General features: G+C 40.7%; 1 protein-coding gene across 1 annotated transcript in view; it reads left to right on the top strand.

Moving 5' to 3' along the window:
• The window catches only part of cdh4 (cadherin 4, type 1, R-cadherin (retinal)), a 137,578-nt gene extending 132,112 nt beyond the window's left edge, over positions 1-5,466 (top strand). Inside the window, exons 13-18 of the mRNA XM_030778385.1 lie at positions 1,582-1,724; positions 2,665-2,901; positions 3,627-3,860; positions 4,089-4,228; positions 4,731-4,895; positions 5,260-5,466. Coding sequence (XP_030634245.1) covers positions 1,582-1,724; positions 2,665-2,901; positions 3,627-3,860; positions 4,089-4,228; positions 4,731-4,895; positions 5,260-5,466 — 1,126 coding nt within the window. The remainder of the gene's footprint in view (positions 1-1,581; positions 1,725-2,664; positions 2,902-3,626; positions 3,861-4,088; positions 4,229-4,730; positions 4,896-5,259) is intronic.
• Positions 5,467-14,837: the final 9,371 nt, after the last annotated feature.

Here is a 14,837-nt window from a genome sequence, read left to right as displayed (position 1 = left end):
CAACTCATTTGCTTGTTTTGTTCTGAATAATTGTGTCTGGCACTCAAGCTCCTCCCATTAACGTAAGTTCCAACGGGGGAATTTATCATCTGCTAATGAGACTGCACATTCACACTATACCACCCACAATGAAGAGAAACTTCTTATGGTCCTCTCCTCTAAAGTTTCCCTTGTGGGAGGGATGAATAATTTACATAAATAACAAATAATTTGGAGAAGGATTTTGATGCATTCAACAAACTATAACTAAAGCACCAGCCACCCACTGACTACCGCTTTCGTTTTAGACCGCGTTTTTTTTTTTGTTTTGTTTTTTGTTTTTTTGGGGGTTTTTTTTTTTTTGGCACGAGAGATTCTTATTAATCGAATCAAAAAACGTAGGAGGGAGTGGGTTGTAGAATAGTGAATTTTAACAGTTTTAAAGGAAGGAAATGATGTACTGTCCCAAAGGCACTGTTTTCTCCATCCTCCTTCTCCGTCTTCCCTCTCTTGAAATCCAGCCCGGTTTTGCTGGATGTTTTTAGTTGAAAGTTCTATACTAATGTTCTCCTTGAGTTCACGCAAGTCATTAGCAGGCTCTCTCTGTCTTTGATAAACAGATGAGTCCGGGGAGAGAGAGAGAGGGAGTGCATTTTGTAATTTGTTTCGAAACAAACACTCCATTTATTCTGCTTCAAAGAGAACTATTACATTTAAAACTCAGTCTCCCCTGTCTCTGAAAAACATTAACGTTTATCTCGGCTCTAAGGCAACAGACCTCGGAAAAAAAAAAAAGAAAATTCAGAAATATTTAATATCCCCTTCTGCTATAGACACATCTTGAGATAATGGAAAATCAACTGTGAACTTTTAGTTTCTGTGCACTTGAGTTATGTAAAGAGTTGCAGAGCTGAAAATAAACTGGCTGTGACAGCAAACTAACGAAACCAGCTTTTGAAACACCACTGAGACAGTACAGCTGATCCACCTTATAGAGCACAGGAGTCAGAAAACTGAAATGAAAATAAGTCTTTAAGCCTTTTTTATATATATATATCCCCAGTGAAACATGTATATTCAGAGTCATACCATGTCTTTGAAAAGACATACACACCGTACTAAATAAATCAGTAACATGATACATGTGGATGGGTGTGTCTGGTCTAAACCATATACTTCTGGTGATGCCCTGTCAAAATGAGATACTGTATCGAATCTGTTGCATGATTATAAGGGTGTTCTGTTTTATGACTTTTAAGAATTCATACACGCATTTCTGTCCTGATTCTTTTTAAAGCAGCTGTGTTGTGAATTGCCAACACTGCTCAGTCTAATTTGCTTGCTGTACATGCTTCATGAACATGTGGACTGAATCAAGCATATGCTGCAAGTTTTTACAAGCTTGCAAGTTTAGTAACTCCTGTTAGTAACATTTACACTGACTGTGTGTCCTATTTAGAATTTGTAGTGTATAAAAATAAGTGTTTTTCAGTTTGTATGCTCTAAACCTTTAGTTCGTGTTAAGTGCTTATTTAGTCCTGTGGGTGTTTAAATGTATTGATTAGGTGACATATTACGAAACACCTCTGCTCTTTTCTCTAGGTACTCTAAGCTGTCCGATCCAGCCAATTGGCTTCGCATCAACCGCACCAACGGTCAGATCAGCACAACCGCCATGCTGGACCGCGAGTCGATATACGTGAAGAACAACGTGTATGAGGCAACGTTCTTGGCGGTTGATAACGGTAAGTGCAAGACTAAACCTCCTAAATCAACAGAACAAACCTCTGCGGCTTTTCCCAAGTCCCCCTGAAGTTGTCCCAGCGGTACCTGAAGCGTTTGATCTCTCTGTCTGTAAAGTTGAAGTTTGTGTCGTTTTCTACTGCTGAGATTTGAAGGGCCGGTTAGCTCGAAGAGAGAGCATTTACATTTCAGCTCAACGAATGTAGCCCAACAAGATGTTTAAATCTTATTGATTCTAAACACCTCACTAAGCTTGGGGATATTTCTCACTCTGATTGGATTTCGCTTTATTTGCTCCACTCGACCATGAAAGACGTTCAACAAAGCACAGACACAATCGGAGCAGACAAGTTAGTCAATTTCACCCACAGCTACCAACCGCAGGCCCATCAAATCGTTTATTTGTTCACTTGCTCTCTAATGGAGGATCAAATTTGGAAGTTTTTTGGGCGCTGCTAAGATCCCGCCGGTTCGTGATTTTGGCAGCCTCGTCAGGCTATTTTTAGGGAATCTGTAGGTTTGGCGTGCATTTTTCCCACGAGGCCGGGCGAGTGTCCTGAGTGTTGAGCTCAGCTTGGGATGGTGTCAAGCAGACATCTGCTTAACAGCGCATTTCACAGGAAATTCTCAGCAGTGGTGGCAGAACAGATGTGCTCATTTTCCACAAAAGGCATTTTAGAGCACAGCCCTCAGAGAGATGCATTCTCCATTAAAAAACAAAGACGGGAGGGGGGGGGGAAATAGGCGTGTGAAATATTTATATGCCATTTTATTTTGTGTATCTGTCAAAACTGTGAGGTTTTTTTTTTTTAGGGCAGACAGTTAGATGTAAACTTTCATGATCAGCTGTCTCTTATAGTTAACTCTCTAAAACTCTCTCTGTCTGTCTCTCTCTCTCTCTCTCTCTCTCTCTCTCTCTCTCCCTCTTTCTCTCCATCACAGGCCATCCTCCTGCGACCGGCACAGGGACTCTTCAGATTTACTTAATAGACGTGAACGATAACGCTCCGTCTCTGGTTCCCAGAGAGGCCCAGGTGTGTGAGAGGCTGAGGCCGGGCTCCAGAGTCAACATCACGGCTTCTGACGCCGACGCAGAGCCTAACGTGGGGCCTTTTGTTTTCGAGTTACCCTCTTTCCCCCCCAGCATCCGTCGGAACTGGACCGTAGCCCGACTCAACGGTGAGGCGTGCTTTTTTTTTTTTTTTGTCCTGTTGGCCTTATGGTTTTGATGCATTGTGTGTTGTTTACGTTTTCCGCGGCGCTGAGATTGTGTTGGAGTGTCTGATCATCCATGACAGCCGACACAGCCTTTTTTGTCTTTGATGGTTGAAACACACAGACAAACTTGCTTTTATGGGGGGGGGAATTGTGAAACTTAATTGCGTCAGACTTTTTCATGATGGTAACTGGCATGTAAAGCCCTCAGGTTTGATCATTTAAATTTTAATTTTAAAAGAAAGTGTGTTGTGTAGTAGACATCCATCTCTGGCGCGTGCGTAAAATAAACTTTGGAACCTGCCAAGTTCAGACATGATATTTCATGTTTGTAATAGCAGGTGCTAGCAATACAGCTGCAGAAGTGTTTCGCAGTATCACAAAGTGTTTGGTTATATATTTTATTCATATGTATATTTATAAATATTTAGAACTCATTTCAGGAATAAGGAATTCTTTATGCTTTATGTTGACTCTTGTACTGCCAAGAGATATGAATGATGCTTTTATCCAGTTGGTCCAAATCAGCTTTATTATTTATATATATATATATATATATATAACTCCAATTGCATTCAGCACAGCTGCCACTGTGGTTTTTACAGTCCAGTGAAGAATTGATGTGTTTGTTAAACTCGGGAGTTATTTGTCTTGATTTGTCTCAGTTGGTCAATATTTCTGTTCTGCAGGTGATTATGCCCAGCTCAGACTGCGTATTCCCTACCTGGAGTCTGGGGTGTATAACGTCCCCATCATAGTTTCAGACTCTGGGAACCCACCGCGGTCCAACCGCTCTGTCCTGAAGGTGAAAGTGTGTCCGTGTGATGAGAACGGAGACTGTACCACAGTGGGAGCGGTGGCTGCAGCCGGCCTGGGCACAGGAGCCATTATAGCCATTCTAATCTGTATCATCATACTGCTCAGTGAGTCTGCCTGTGTGTGTGTGTGTGTGTGTGTGAGAGACAGAGAGAGGGGGAGAAAGAGAGAGAGTTAATTTCACAATGCTGTGTGATTTTTCAGTACTTGGAAATGAAGAGGAACCAGAACTTGCGTAGTCTGTCATACTTGAGTCTATAGAAGTGAATTTGATTCGTGCTCTGTTGGATGACTGTACTTGTACGTGTCTGTGCTTGTCCCTTTCATTTCTGTAGGTATGGTACTGTTCTTTGTGGTGTGGATGAAACGCAGAGAAAAGGAGCGACAGACCAAACCGTTACTGATAGACCCAGAAGATGATGTCAGAGACAACATCCTGAAATATGATGAGGAAGGAGGAGGAGAGGAAGATCAGGTCAGTCTCTCTCTCTCACACACACACACACACACACACACACACACACACACACACACACACAAAACCACAAACACAACACCTGAGCTATAACTTCATACGAGTTCACGGAGGTTATGGAGCAAATGAAGAGTCTTTTAAATTCAACATCAAAATCAAGACCTCATTATTTTCACTGAGTATTTAAGCGCTTTACATATTAGTTGACCAAAATTGGCCCAGCGAACAGCTAACATTCAGCATCCAGGGTGTAATAGAGACTGACCCATCAAAACGTGAGCAATTTGTATTCGACTTCAGGGACTTTTTCGTATTCACCCAGCACAGCAGCGAGTGGGCTTACACCCTGGAGTCTGTCTCCTGTCAAAACCACAAAACTCATTCATGTTGAAAAAAAGCAGACACACTGCAGGAATAAACATGAGATTTCATTAAAATATATTATGTGAGATGATAGTAATAAGATTATAAGATTAGAGTAAGATGATTTGACTGTGTGCAGGACTATGACCTGAGCCAACTTCAGCAGCCGGAGTGTCTGGAACATATCATCAGTAAACCAGCAGGAGTAAGGAGAGTTGATGAGAGGCCTGTCGTCACGGAGACTCAGTACCCAGTCCGTCCCACCCTCCCTCATCCCGGAGACATAGGGGAATTCATCAATGACGTATGGCTCTTTTTGGTGTCTTTTGTCTTACGCATTTAGATAACGCCACGCCAAAAAATCACTCAGGTTTTTTTTTTTTTTCTTCTTTTTATCTCGCGAAGCACCACTGACTCTATCGATAAGGGGATTCGTCGTAAAGCTGTCTCGTTAAAGATAATGCAGCCGACCTCTATCCGAACGTGGGCGCGTCTCCGTAGTTTCGGTCGGAACAAATGGATTGTTTTGGGCGCGACAGATAGCGTTAGCCTCGGGGGTTGTATATTTTAGATACTTTAATGGCACGGTGTTGATAGGCAAGCGCGGAGTGAGCGTTTCTTCGGTTGAAACGGATGTCTGTCTTGTCGTTGTCTCCTCTTCCAAACAGGGCCTGAGGGCGGCGGATAACGACCCCGCAGCGCCGCCCTACGACTCGTTGCTGGTGTTCGACTACGAAGGCAGCGGTTCCACGGCGGGCTCCGTCAGCTCTCTCAACTCCTCCAGCACGGGGGACCAGGATTACGACTACCTCAACGACTGGGGTCCGCGCTTCAAGAAGCTGGCCGACCTGTACGGGGGAGGAGACGAGGACTGAGAGCAGGGGAAGGGGGGGGGAAGGAAGAGGGGTGGGGTGGTGGGGGGGGGGGGGCCCGACGGGGATTTTTTTTTTTAGGGCTCGGACGCTTTCATGAGCCCGCTCCACCCGGGCCCCAAACAGTGCCACAACATCTGTCCCCTCTATAAAGCAGCGAGGGCCGCTGGACCACAAAGCCCATCCCAACAGCTAGGACCCTCTCTGTGATCCGCAAATGTTTTTTCTGGCTTTCTGGCTCGATGTATTTTTTTTGTTTGTTTGTTTGTTTGTTTGTTTTCCTCCTCCCTTTTTTTTTCATGGAGTGGCAAGCTTTGAGTGTGTTTTCTTGTTTTTTTTTCTCTCTTCTTAACGCACATTGAGCTGTCTACGGCCATAGGACAGCGTGAAGACAAAACCCGAGACGATATTCATTGTGCTTGGGAGCAAAAACAAAAAAAAAAAACAAAAACAAAGGCTCCTCTTTTTTTTTTGTTGTTGTTGTTGTTGTTGTTGTTGCTTTATACCTGATCAAAGTGTCATGAATGCACTCGTTCTCTCACTCTCTCTCTCTTTCTTTCTTTCTCTCTCTCTCTCTCTCTCTCTCTCTCTCGACTTGAATTTCATTAGAAGAGAAGCACTGTTGTTTATGAAGTGCCTTTTGTGGTGTGTTTTCTATTGGATTCCTGCAAAACTCAGGGTCAGTTGCCATTAAAACGGTTTGACGCGGCACACGCCCCCTCTTGCCTGCCCTCTCTCCCTTGTCGCGTTTGCTCTTTTCACCCTCCTCGACGCAGAAACATCTTGAAACTGCTTCATGTAGTACAAAGGAGGACCCAGGGGCATCTTATTTGACCTGACTTTTAACTTTTTTTTTTTGTTTGTTTGTTGTGCGCGTGACATTGGGAAATACGAGTGCAAAGAACTGGAATGATTCTAATCAAGGTCCAATCTCTATTGTCTTAATGCAAACTTCCCACGCTGACGTGTGCCCCTTGTTTTTTTTTTTTCTTTTTCCTTTGGACTTTCGAGGTGTTTTTTTTTTTGTTTGGCTTTTTTTGGGATCTAACCAAATGGAGAAAGCTTGCTTGTTCTCTTTACTGTAATGAACTTAGGGAGCCCAGCTCGGACTCTTGCCTGCTGTGTATGGTTTTGTGTTGCTTTTCTGATTTGTAAAGGTAATGTAGGCATGATGAATAGCCCAACAGTAAGACAGTAATGAAATGACTGAATGAGACAGCACTGAAGAAAATGCATTACAGGTTGTTGTTTTTTTTGTTTTGTTTTTTTTTTTTTGTTTTGCTTTTTTTTTTTGGGTCTCAAACATTCCCCTTTTATAGGTTGATTGAACTATTAAAAGTGCATGATTTCTTTGAAAAGAAAAAAAAGAAAAACTCTTGACGCACTCATTCATCTGTGTTCAGAATGTGAGAAAGTAGTTGGCAGAGAATATACAGTATACAGTATAAATATACTCTGTAAAAAGACTCAAAAAAAAAAAAAGAGAGAGAAGTGTGTAAAATACCTATTTTTGAAGTATTACTCAAAACATTTGCTGCTCTTATGATAAATGGACTGAACGGTAGTGTTCAAGCCCAGTGGTTTTAAGTCAGTGTATATGCATGAATGCGTGTTAGTGAATGTTTGTGTGTGTATGTTTTGTGAGTTTCTGACTGTGTGTCTGTTTTTTGAGTTTCTGTGTGTGTGTGCGTGTGTGTGTGTGTGTGTGTGTGTGTGTGTGCGTGCACGAGCGTGTATGTTTGTCAGCGTGTATGTCAGTATGAGCACTTGTCTGGGTACTGTAGTATTTTTTAATTCTCTTTTTCTATGTTTTGTTTTGGGGTTTTGTTTCTTTTCTTGTTCGTTTCGAAAGTTTTAGCCGATGCTTTGATACATTTGGTTATTTTGATATGAAGAAGGCAGCCTTCATGCTGTGTCCTGTCCTACTGAAAGAAGCCTTTCTTCCACACACTTCTCTGTGTTTGAAAATGAACTGAAGTCTGTGGAAGGCTTTACTATCATGCCTGCTTATTCCATTCAGTGTATCAAACATTTCATCGGAATACTGGATATGTGCTTTAGAAAATAAAAAAGAACCGTTTTTTGCAAAAGTGGCACATAATGGATATGTTTTATATTCTCAGTAAGTTGATGTTCCTTTTTCCTCTCTCTACCCTAACTTTTCTCATGCTTTATACTAAACCATTAAGACAACATACACATTTAGATCTTTCCTGTAGTAAAAAACCATTTGCATTTAACCGACAGGCAGGTAGTGTGATCAAACATCTTAGCAAATCAGCACGTTTTAAAAAATTTTCATAATCATCAGCATAATTAGGAATGTATTTCCATTCATTTCCATAATATTAACATAACTTTGAATGAATATGTCCCTCAGTTGTATGCATTTATGGTCACAATGCCTTGAAATAGTTTGAAGTACTATTGTATGTTATGATTACAATGCCTTTGAGCAGTTGGAAGTAGTACTATCTAATTTGCAAAGAATGACACAGTCTTATATGTGTCTTATATAAATTTATAAACTGTGAATGACCTGAAAGGGTTCAGTAATAGCCCTCTAACCAGGCATGAGAAAGAACAGTACATGTTACCATGTTCACAAAAGTGCATGTCCTCTTAATACTTCCATGATCTGGGGTAAAGACAGAAAGGTTCGACAGATATGATTTTGGGAAATGTGTACGTAAATGTATTTTGGTTATCTGTGTTTGGAATTTTAAACACAGATTTGTAATGGAAGGCCTCCACATCATAATCACCAGTCTTCTCAGTGTGGGCAGTTGAAGGTCATTGTTAGCGTGTTAAGACCAGCAAAGACAAATATCATGTTTTATCGCTTTAACTCGGTCATACTGTATAATTAATTAAAAAGGAATTGTGAATTCCTGTGGGAAGAGTTTTCACACACGACTCCAGAGAGTAAACTTTTTTTTTTCCATATTGCCCTAGGTCCTCATAGTGGTCCCAATCCTGGTTGTCTTTTCACTGTTGTCTTCTTTAGATGAAGATCATATGGAAAAAAAAATATACCATTTATTCCAATTCTTGTAAATAGAAAGTGATTTTATGTGTGTCTCTGTGGTTTCAATTAGTCAGCACAGCCCAGGTCTGAAGGGGATTGCAGCTCCTCTTCTCTGTGTCTATCCATTAGCTTCCTGATTAATCCCTGACTTTAATCTCATTAAGCAGAACGCCTCTAATTATGCACCAACGAGAGCGAAACAGGGATGAGAAGGAGTAAAACAGTAACAGCATGTAGCCAGAAAAAGAGAGAAAGTGAGAGCAAGAGAGCATGCATGTGTGCACGCGTGAGTGTGTGTGTGTGTGAGAGAGAGAGAGAGAGAGAGAGAGACCAAGAAGAAGAAAGAGAGGAAAAAGCAGAGAGAGAGAGAGAAATCAAGAAGAACAAAGAGAAGTAAAAGCAGAGAGAGAGAGAGAGAAAGGGAGAGGGAGGTCTTATGGAGATGTTGGTCCTGTAATCCAGTCAGTGAATGGAAGAGTAGAGTCCTGATGTCTGGGGGACTGGTGAGAGGGGTGGGCCTGCAGGGAGAATTAATGACTCTCTCCTCAGTGATCTGATGGCCTGATCCTCTTTGGGTGCTGACACTGCATCAAACGGCCACAGAGAAACAGTTCTGAAAGGTCAGTGCAGTGGGGTAAGTGCTGCATTCTGCTGGAGACTGAAGGCTTCTCTCTTTCAGTTCTCTAAAGTCACACAAATGGTGATTTTTAATGACCGAAATCATTTATTAAGGCATGTCGCTGCAAGTCATTTGAAACACCATTCAGTTGGATACATTGGCAAGGGTATTAATTTGTAAATAAATAAATAAAATTTTAAAAATCGCGTTATAATATGATGTCAATGTGACATGACATGTCTAAATGATTGTCACTGATGTGAGGAATGTGATTCAAAAGAAAATAAAATGTTTTCAGGTAAGAGGCATCAATGTAATGTACACTTAAGATGTTCCAGTAGCCATTTTATTCGATGACAACAGCATTGCAGCTTTTAACATTATTAGTGTGTGTGTGTGTGTATATACACACACACATTATACATATATATTATTTATTTATTTATTTATTTACCACACATAACACATGAACAAGATTACTTTCCCAAGAGCATGAATTTTATGCCAGAAGCCCAGGTTTACAAAGACTGGCAAGGGTTTGAAGAAAAAAGAAAAGAAAAGAAAAGAAAAATGCCATGTAGATGAATTGTGCTTTGTATAAATAACAGCTTAACTGGAGCCAAGTGGCCAATTTGTACGTTATAAATAAAGTTTTCAATTTAAAGTAGATAGTGTTGGTCTTTTTCATTTTCCCCTCGCTAAAGGACTAAATCTCCAGGGCCTTCAGTTGGAACAATCCAATTTGAGAATGACTCGGTCTGTGTACTCTTGTTTGGGTGGGTGGGGAGAGAACGGGGTAATTGACTGTTTACAATTTAGTGCTGATGGAGCGTGCGTGCTACAAAGGGTTTGGCTCCTTCAGTTAGCTTTGCTGACACAGCAACACTCGAAGGCTATTTTGAGACCGGGTCATAATGGAGATCAAAGCAGCGGAGTGAATGAGATGCTTTTTATGCAAGGTACCTCAGCTACCACACTCGTTTGCTTAGGCAGAAGGAGTCGGTTGAAGCAGCAGGCTAAACTGTAAGAATATTGTATTATGTACGTTCACATAGCAGGCATTACGGTAGCCTAGTAATTTACATAGGATACAGGTAACGTACGTTTATATAGAATACCTTGTTGGGAATACATTAATATAAGATCCCCTTTTATGTAGTCTGATACAGAACATAGGATTATAGACTGTCACATAGGACAGTGAATCTTTAACTGTGATATATATAAATGTTTGAACAGTAAGACTTTATCAATGTCTTGTCTGATTTTAGTTCTACAAAACCATAGCCAATATTTGGAGTATTTGAATTGTCCTACGTCTTTGTACTGCTCTCTTTGCGTCTGTTTTGCTCCTTGTCTTCCCTGTTTTATTGTCCTGTCACAAACTCAGTAGATATCTGACCTTTGACCTTAATTCTGTTAATTAACAGGAATGAACAGGTTGAAGACTTTCTATGGCATTAGTGTCATGTTTGTTTTCCTCTGTTTCAACACATTTAGTCAAGTACAAAAAAAATGATCACTTCAGTAGTTAAGGACACGAAGTAAATGAGTCTCGTCAAGAATTTCAACTCCCTAATCTTTAAAATATTTCAAAAACCTATTTGGCACACGTCTGATTTGCATCCACTGACGTGTGGTTTTCAGTTATTCTGACACGATATTGCACGTGCAGCATATCGCAGGAGGAATGACATACAGCACGTTGACGTGAGTTCTTATGCGTATCAAATTAAATTAGCGCTCACAAGTCAATGCCGACCAATCCATACGTTCATCAGAATTAGCAAAATTTATCATGCACACTGTGTTCAGTCCTGTATAAAGATGCCGTTATGACTCATTCATCACCCCTTCTGTACACATGTTAAGCAGTGTTTATTTATGAACATATTAATTATGCCATGGAGAGGGTAATCAATGCAAATGTATGATCACAGCACCTTAAAACAAGAAGTCAAAGCCACAAGATTACCGAGTGTAAACACAGGACGGTCATGTACTGTCAACATGCCTCTCAATCTGAGATCTGCATGACGCCACCATTGAGCCAGGGATAGAAACGCTTCTCTGGTTTCATTTGTTACATTTTGTTCCTCTCATTAATAAACTGACATTTTGACTGTTGATCATAGCGTTATGATCTAAGCATACAGACTAACTCCATTCCTGCTGGTCTATTACCTGTGTGTTATGAATGGTCTCTACACAATCCCTAAGAAATTTCTTCTCCTTCGATATATATTACTATAGTACTACAGCAACCATTTATCTCCCGTACCAGTCAGCAGGTATATACTCAGTCCTCTAACACATTACAAAGAAATTAAGGTACACTACAGCTGAGCTTGCACTACCTACCAGGACAGACGAGGACAGAGATTTATCCATATCCAGACACCCTGCACACCCCCCCCCCCCCCCCCCCCCCCCCCCCCCCCCCCCCCACCAGCCACCCCCCACCCCACAACCGCAAAAAAAAAAAAAAAATGCTTTTTGTTGAGAATCTTCTGCAAGTGCTGCTGAGGCTAATCTCATTAGCAGAGGAAAAATGTCAGCAGAGATATAGCAATGTGTGTTACAATCAACCTTCATAGTGCTGTCTGCTACAGTTCACGTTTTGACAAAAGCTTCTTTCCTTCGCCATTTCTGCATCACTCGTATATCATCCTGAATTTTGATGGGTTTGTTCGCTTGTCTGTGGAATGGAGAGAAGCTAAAGCATTAGACCCCGTGTGCAAAAGATGATACATTTTTCTGAAATGTTTGCTGACTGTGAGTTAATAGGGTCTTTGTGACATTGAGAAGTGCAAAGAATAACTGAAGTATGGCAAAAAAAAACAAATTTTGTGCCATGCTGTTACTAAAACATTCAGTCTCTTTCATTTCAAAAAAAAAAAAAAAAAAGAGAGAAAGAGAGAGAAGTGAAAGGAAAGAAACCAGGGCAAACTTTTAGTTTATCGCCAAGTTAATTCTCATTAAGATGGTTACAAATGGCCTTTCTTACTAGCACACGCGTACACGTTGATAAGGAAACAAATCTATGCGGTCAAAGTCAATCCATAAATGGAAAAAACAAAAAAAAAGATTCAACTTTACATTTGTTTGGTAAGTGTGGCCTTCAAAAGCAAATCAGCTATTTCGAAACATGGCATTAAAGAGACTGCTCTCTACCTCTGTACAGTGTAGTGGTAAGTACTGTGCTTAAAAGGATGAGTTATGGTGTACACTGAGCTGTAGACATATACATTTTCAATGCATTCCTCTGTGAAGTAAAAAGCCAATTACGCACATCACAGTACTGTTGAAAAAGTCATAGTCTCAACGATTTACTGCAGGCACCAAGCGTTACCATAGACAGCGTGTGATGGTATCAGTGCCCTCTTTTTCAGAATAGAAAAAACTCCACACACTGTAAACTTTCCAAAATTGTGGTAAAGTTGTGTAAGTACTGTCCTGCGGTCCATCAATAACGTATGGTGTTTTCATAGCTGATGTACTCGATTATGCTCTCGGGATGTTTCGCTGAATCAGGGATAAGACAAATAAACAGCAGCACAATGGGGTAGTCATTTATTAAAAGTGCTACACTGACACTCTTACTCTGGCTATATGCCAATGTGTATTAATAATTTGGCTTTTGCAACTTCAAGATGTGAAAGCTGAGGGTTTTTTTTTTTTTTTTTTTTTGCCTCTGGATGCTCCCCCTGGGGAGCAGTTTGCATTATAAAATCATTCCCAAAATAAATTCTGAGTGTTTACGGTGTTGGATTATCACCGTGTTTAAGTTAATTAACCAAATTCTGATTAGTTTTGAATTGTACATTGAAGTACACGGCAAAATATACTGTTAGATGCCAAGCAGAGCTAGATCATTCTCATGAGGAGAGCTAAGGTAATTGAATATTGTGACTTTCAGTCATGTCTATTTTAAATGGACAAATGTGCTATGGGGTGTTTTACCGCTGAATAGCTTATCAATATCAATAACTTGTAACTAAGGACATAATACACATCCTATCACAAACTCAGTAGATGGCTGTCCTCTGTTATTGAAAAAATTTATAATGGAGGGACAGAGTAACTTGTCATCTAGAGTCAGAGACAGCACAATGAACGCAGCTGTGACCAGCCTGAAGCCTTAAAGCTGAAGTGATTCTCATAGATTGGAGTTGACGCCGCTCAAATGAACACATGCAATAAGAAAACGAAACATAATTGCCCTGAGCACAAGTCTCACACTGATTTCATTTGAAGGTGCTGACACAAGCAAATGCCTCCCTTAGCAGCTTTGCCTTTAGATCCTGTGTGATGTTTGAGTCCTTATCAAAAAAGAAAAAAAAAAAAGTCTAAAAAAGCCGTGAGAGGAATGCTTAAAAAATCTCACTGATTTCTCCTCAGACAGCTTGTCTGTTTGCTGAGCATAGAGAGAGAGAGATGTAACTAGGCAACCAGGCAGCTCTTGCCATTTCATCTCCTGTGCTGAAGTGGGAGCTTATCTGGACTTAATTCTGAAAGAACACTGGCCTTTGGATTGTGTCTACACGCAAAAGGGCCTGTGTCACACAAAGCAAGACTGATGAGTAAAAGCCATTCAAAAGCGGGAAACAAACTATGAAGCCTGAAGAAAAAATATGTGCCAAAGAAAGAGCATCACAATATGATATCGTTTTCAACCCATAGTGACGGTTCTTAGCGCTCTGTCTTGGCGTCAGAGAATGTTTTCAAAAAAAAAATGAATAGGCTAGTAGTGCCATCTAGTGGCCATTGTGAATGTAAATTTGTACAGACGAGGACGGTCATTGCAAATGAAAGCTAGTCATGTTTGTACTCCTCATATTTCTCAAATGACAAAAATAAGAAGGGGGGGGGCACTTTGAGATGTTGTTTCTTCAGTTGCTTGTGTCAAATGTGTGGTGATAAAATGTCACATTAGAGTGTGATGCTTTTTGAGACTGTACTTCAGTGAGTGTTTTTTGGGGACGTTGGTGTTAGGTTACTTCTCTACACATGTTTAGATTTTCTGCTGCTCTACCAGCTCTTGTTTTTAGGTGCTTTTATGTTGTGTGTTGTCATTGCTCCTCATTGGAGCCCCTTGGGTATGTGCCTCCAGCCCACAAAACTTTGAGACAGTTGCATTTGATAATGGCTGGAAAACGTGGGGCCTAGAGGGTCAAAGTTAGCATGAACTCCAAGTTCGGGTCTTGTGAAGATGTTCTCTTGGACTTTCACCAATGTTGTAAGTCGCTTTAATTTCAAACGAGTGCTCGATAGCAAAATCATAATAAAAAATTTAATTGTATGTTGTAAAATGCAGTCAAACTTAAATTACTAGCGGTCGCTGTTTTGTTATTTTTTATTTTGTCTACTTGTTTTGCTTTCATTTTCAGTATCACTGTGTTGTTTGCAGTTTGCCCGCTGGGTCGGCACCTATTGCACACCTGGCTAGCCAAGAAGGGGTCTCCTCTCTCTGTGGCCCTTCTCAATATTTCTCCTATTTTTCCTTACCATGTTGGGGGGGGGGGGCGGTGGCTAGGAGTTTTTTTTTCTTGCCCGCTATGAGCCAGGGGGTGCTGCCCTGCTCATGTCTCCTGTGGACATGTAAAGCCCTTTGAGACCGTAAACATTGATATTGGGCTTTAAATAAACTTAAACTTGGAACATGAAACATCAACTGAATGAAAAATTAAGGGCTTTTTCCAGCATCTATTTTTCAGCTTCAAGGAC

The sequence above is a fragment of the Chanos chanos genome, chromosome 6 (genome assembly GCF_902362185.1).
Source record: "Chanos chanos chromosome 6, fChaCha1.1, whole genome shotgun sequence".
Taxonomy (NCBI): domain Eukaryota; kingdom Metazoa; phylum Chordata; class Actinopteri; order Gonorynchiformes; family Chanidae; genus Chanos; species Chanos chanos.
The sequence above is the reverse complement of the archived record's forward strand: the minus strand, read 5'-3'. Positions and strand labels throughout refer to the sequence as shown.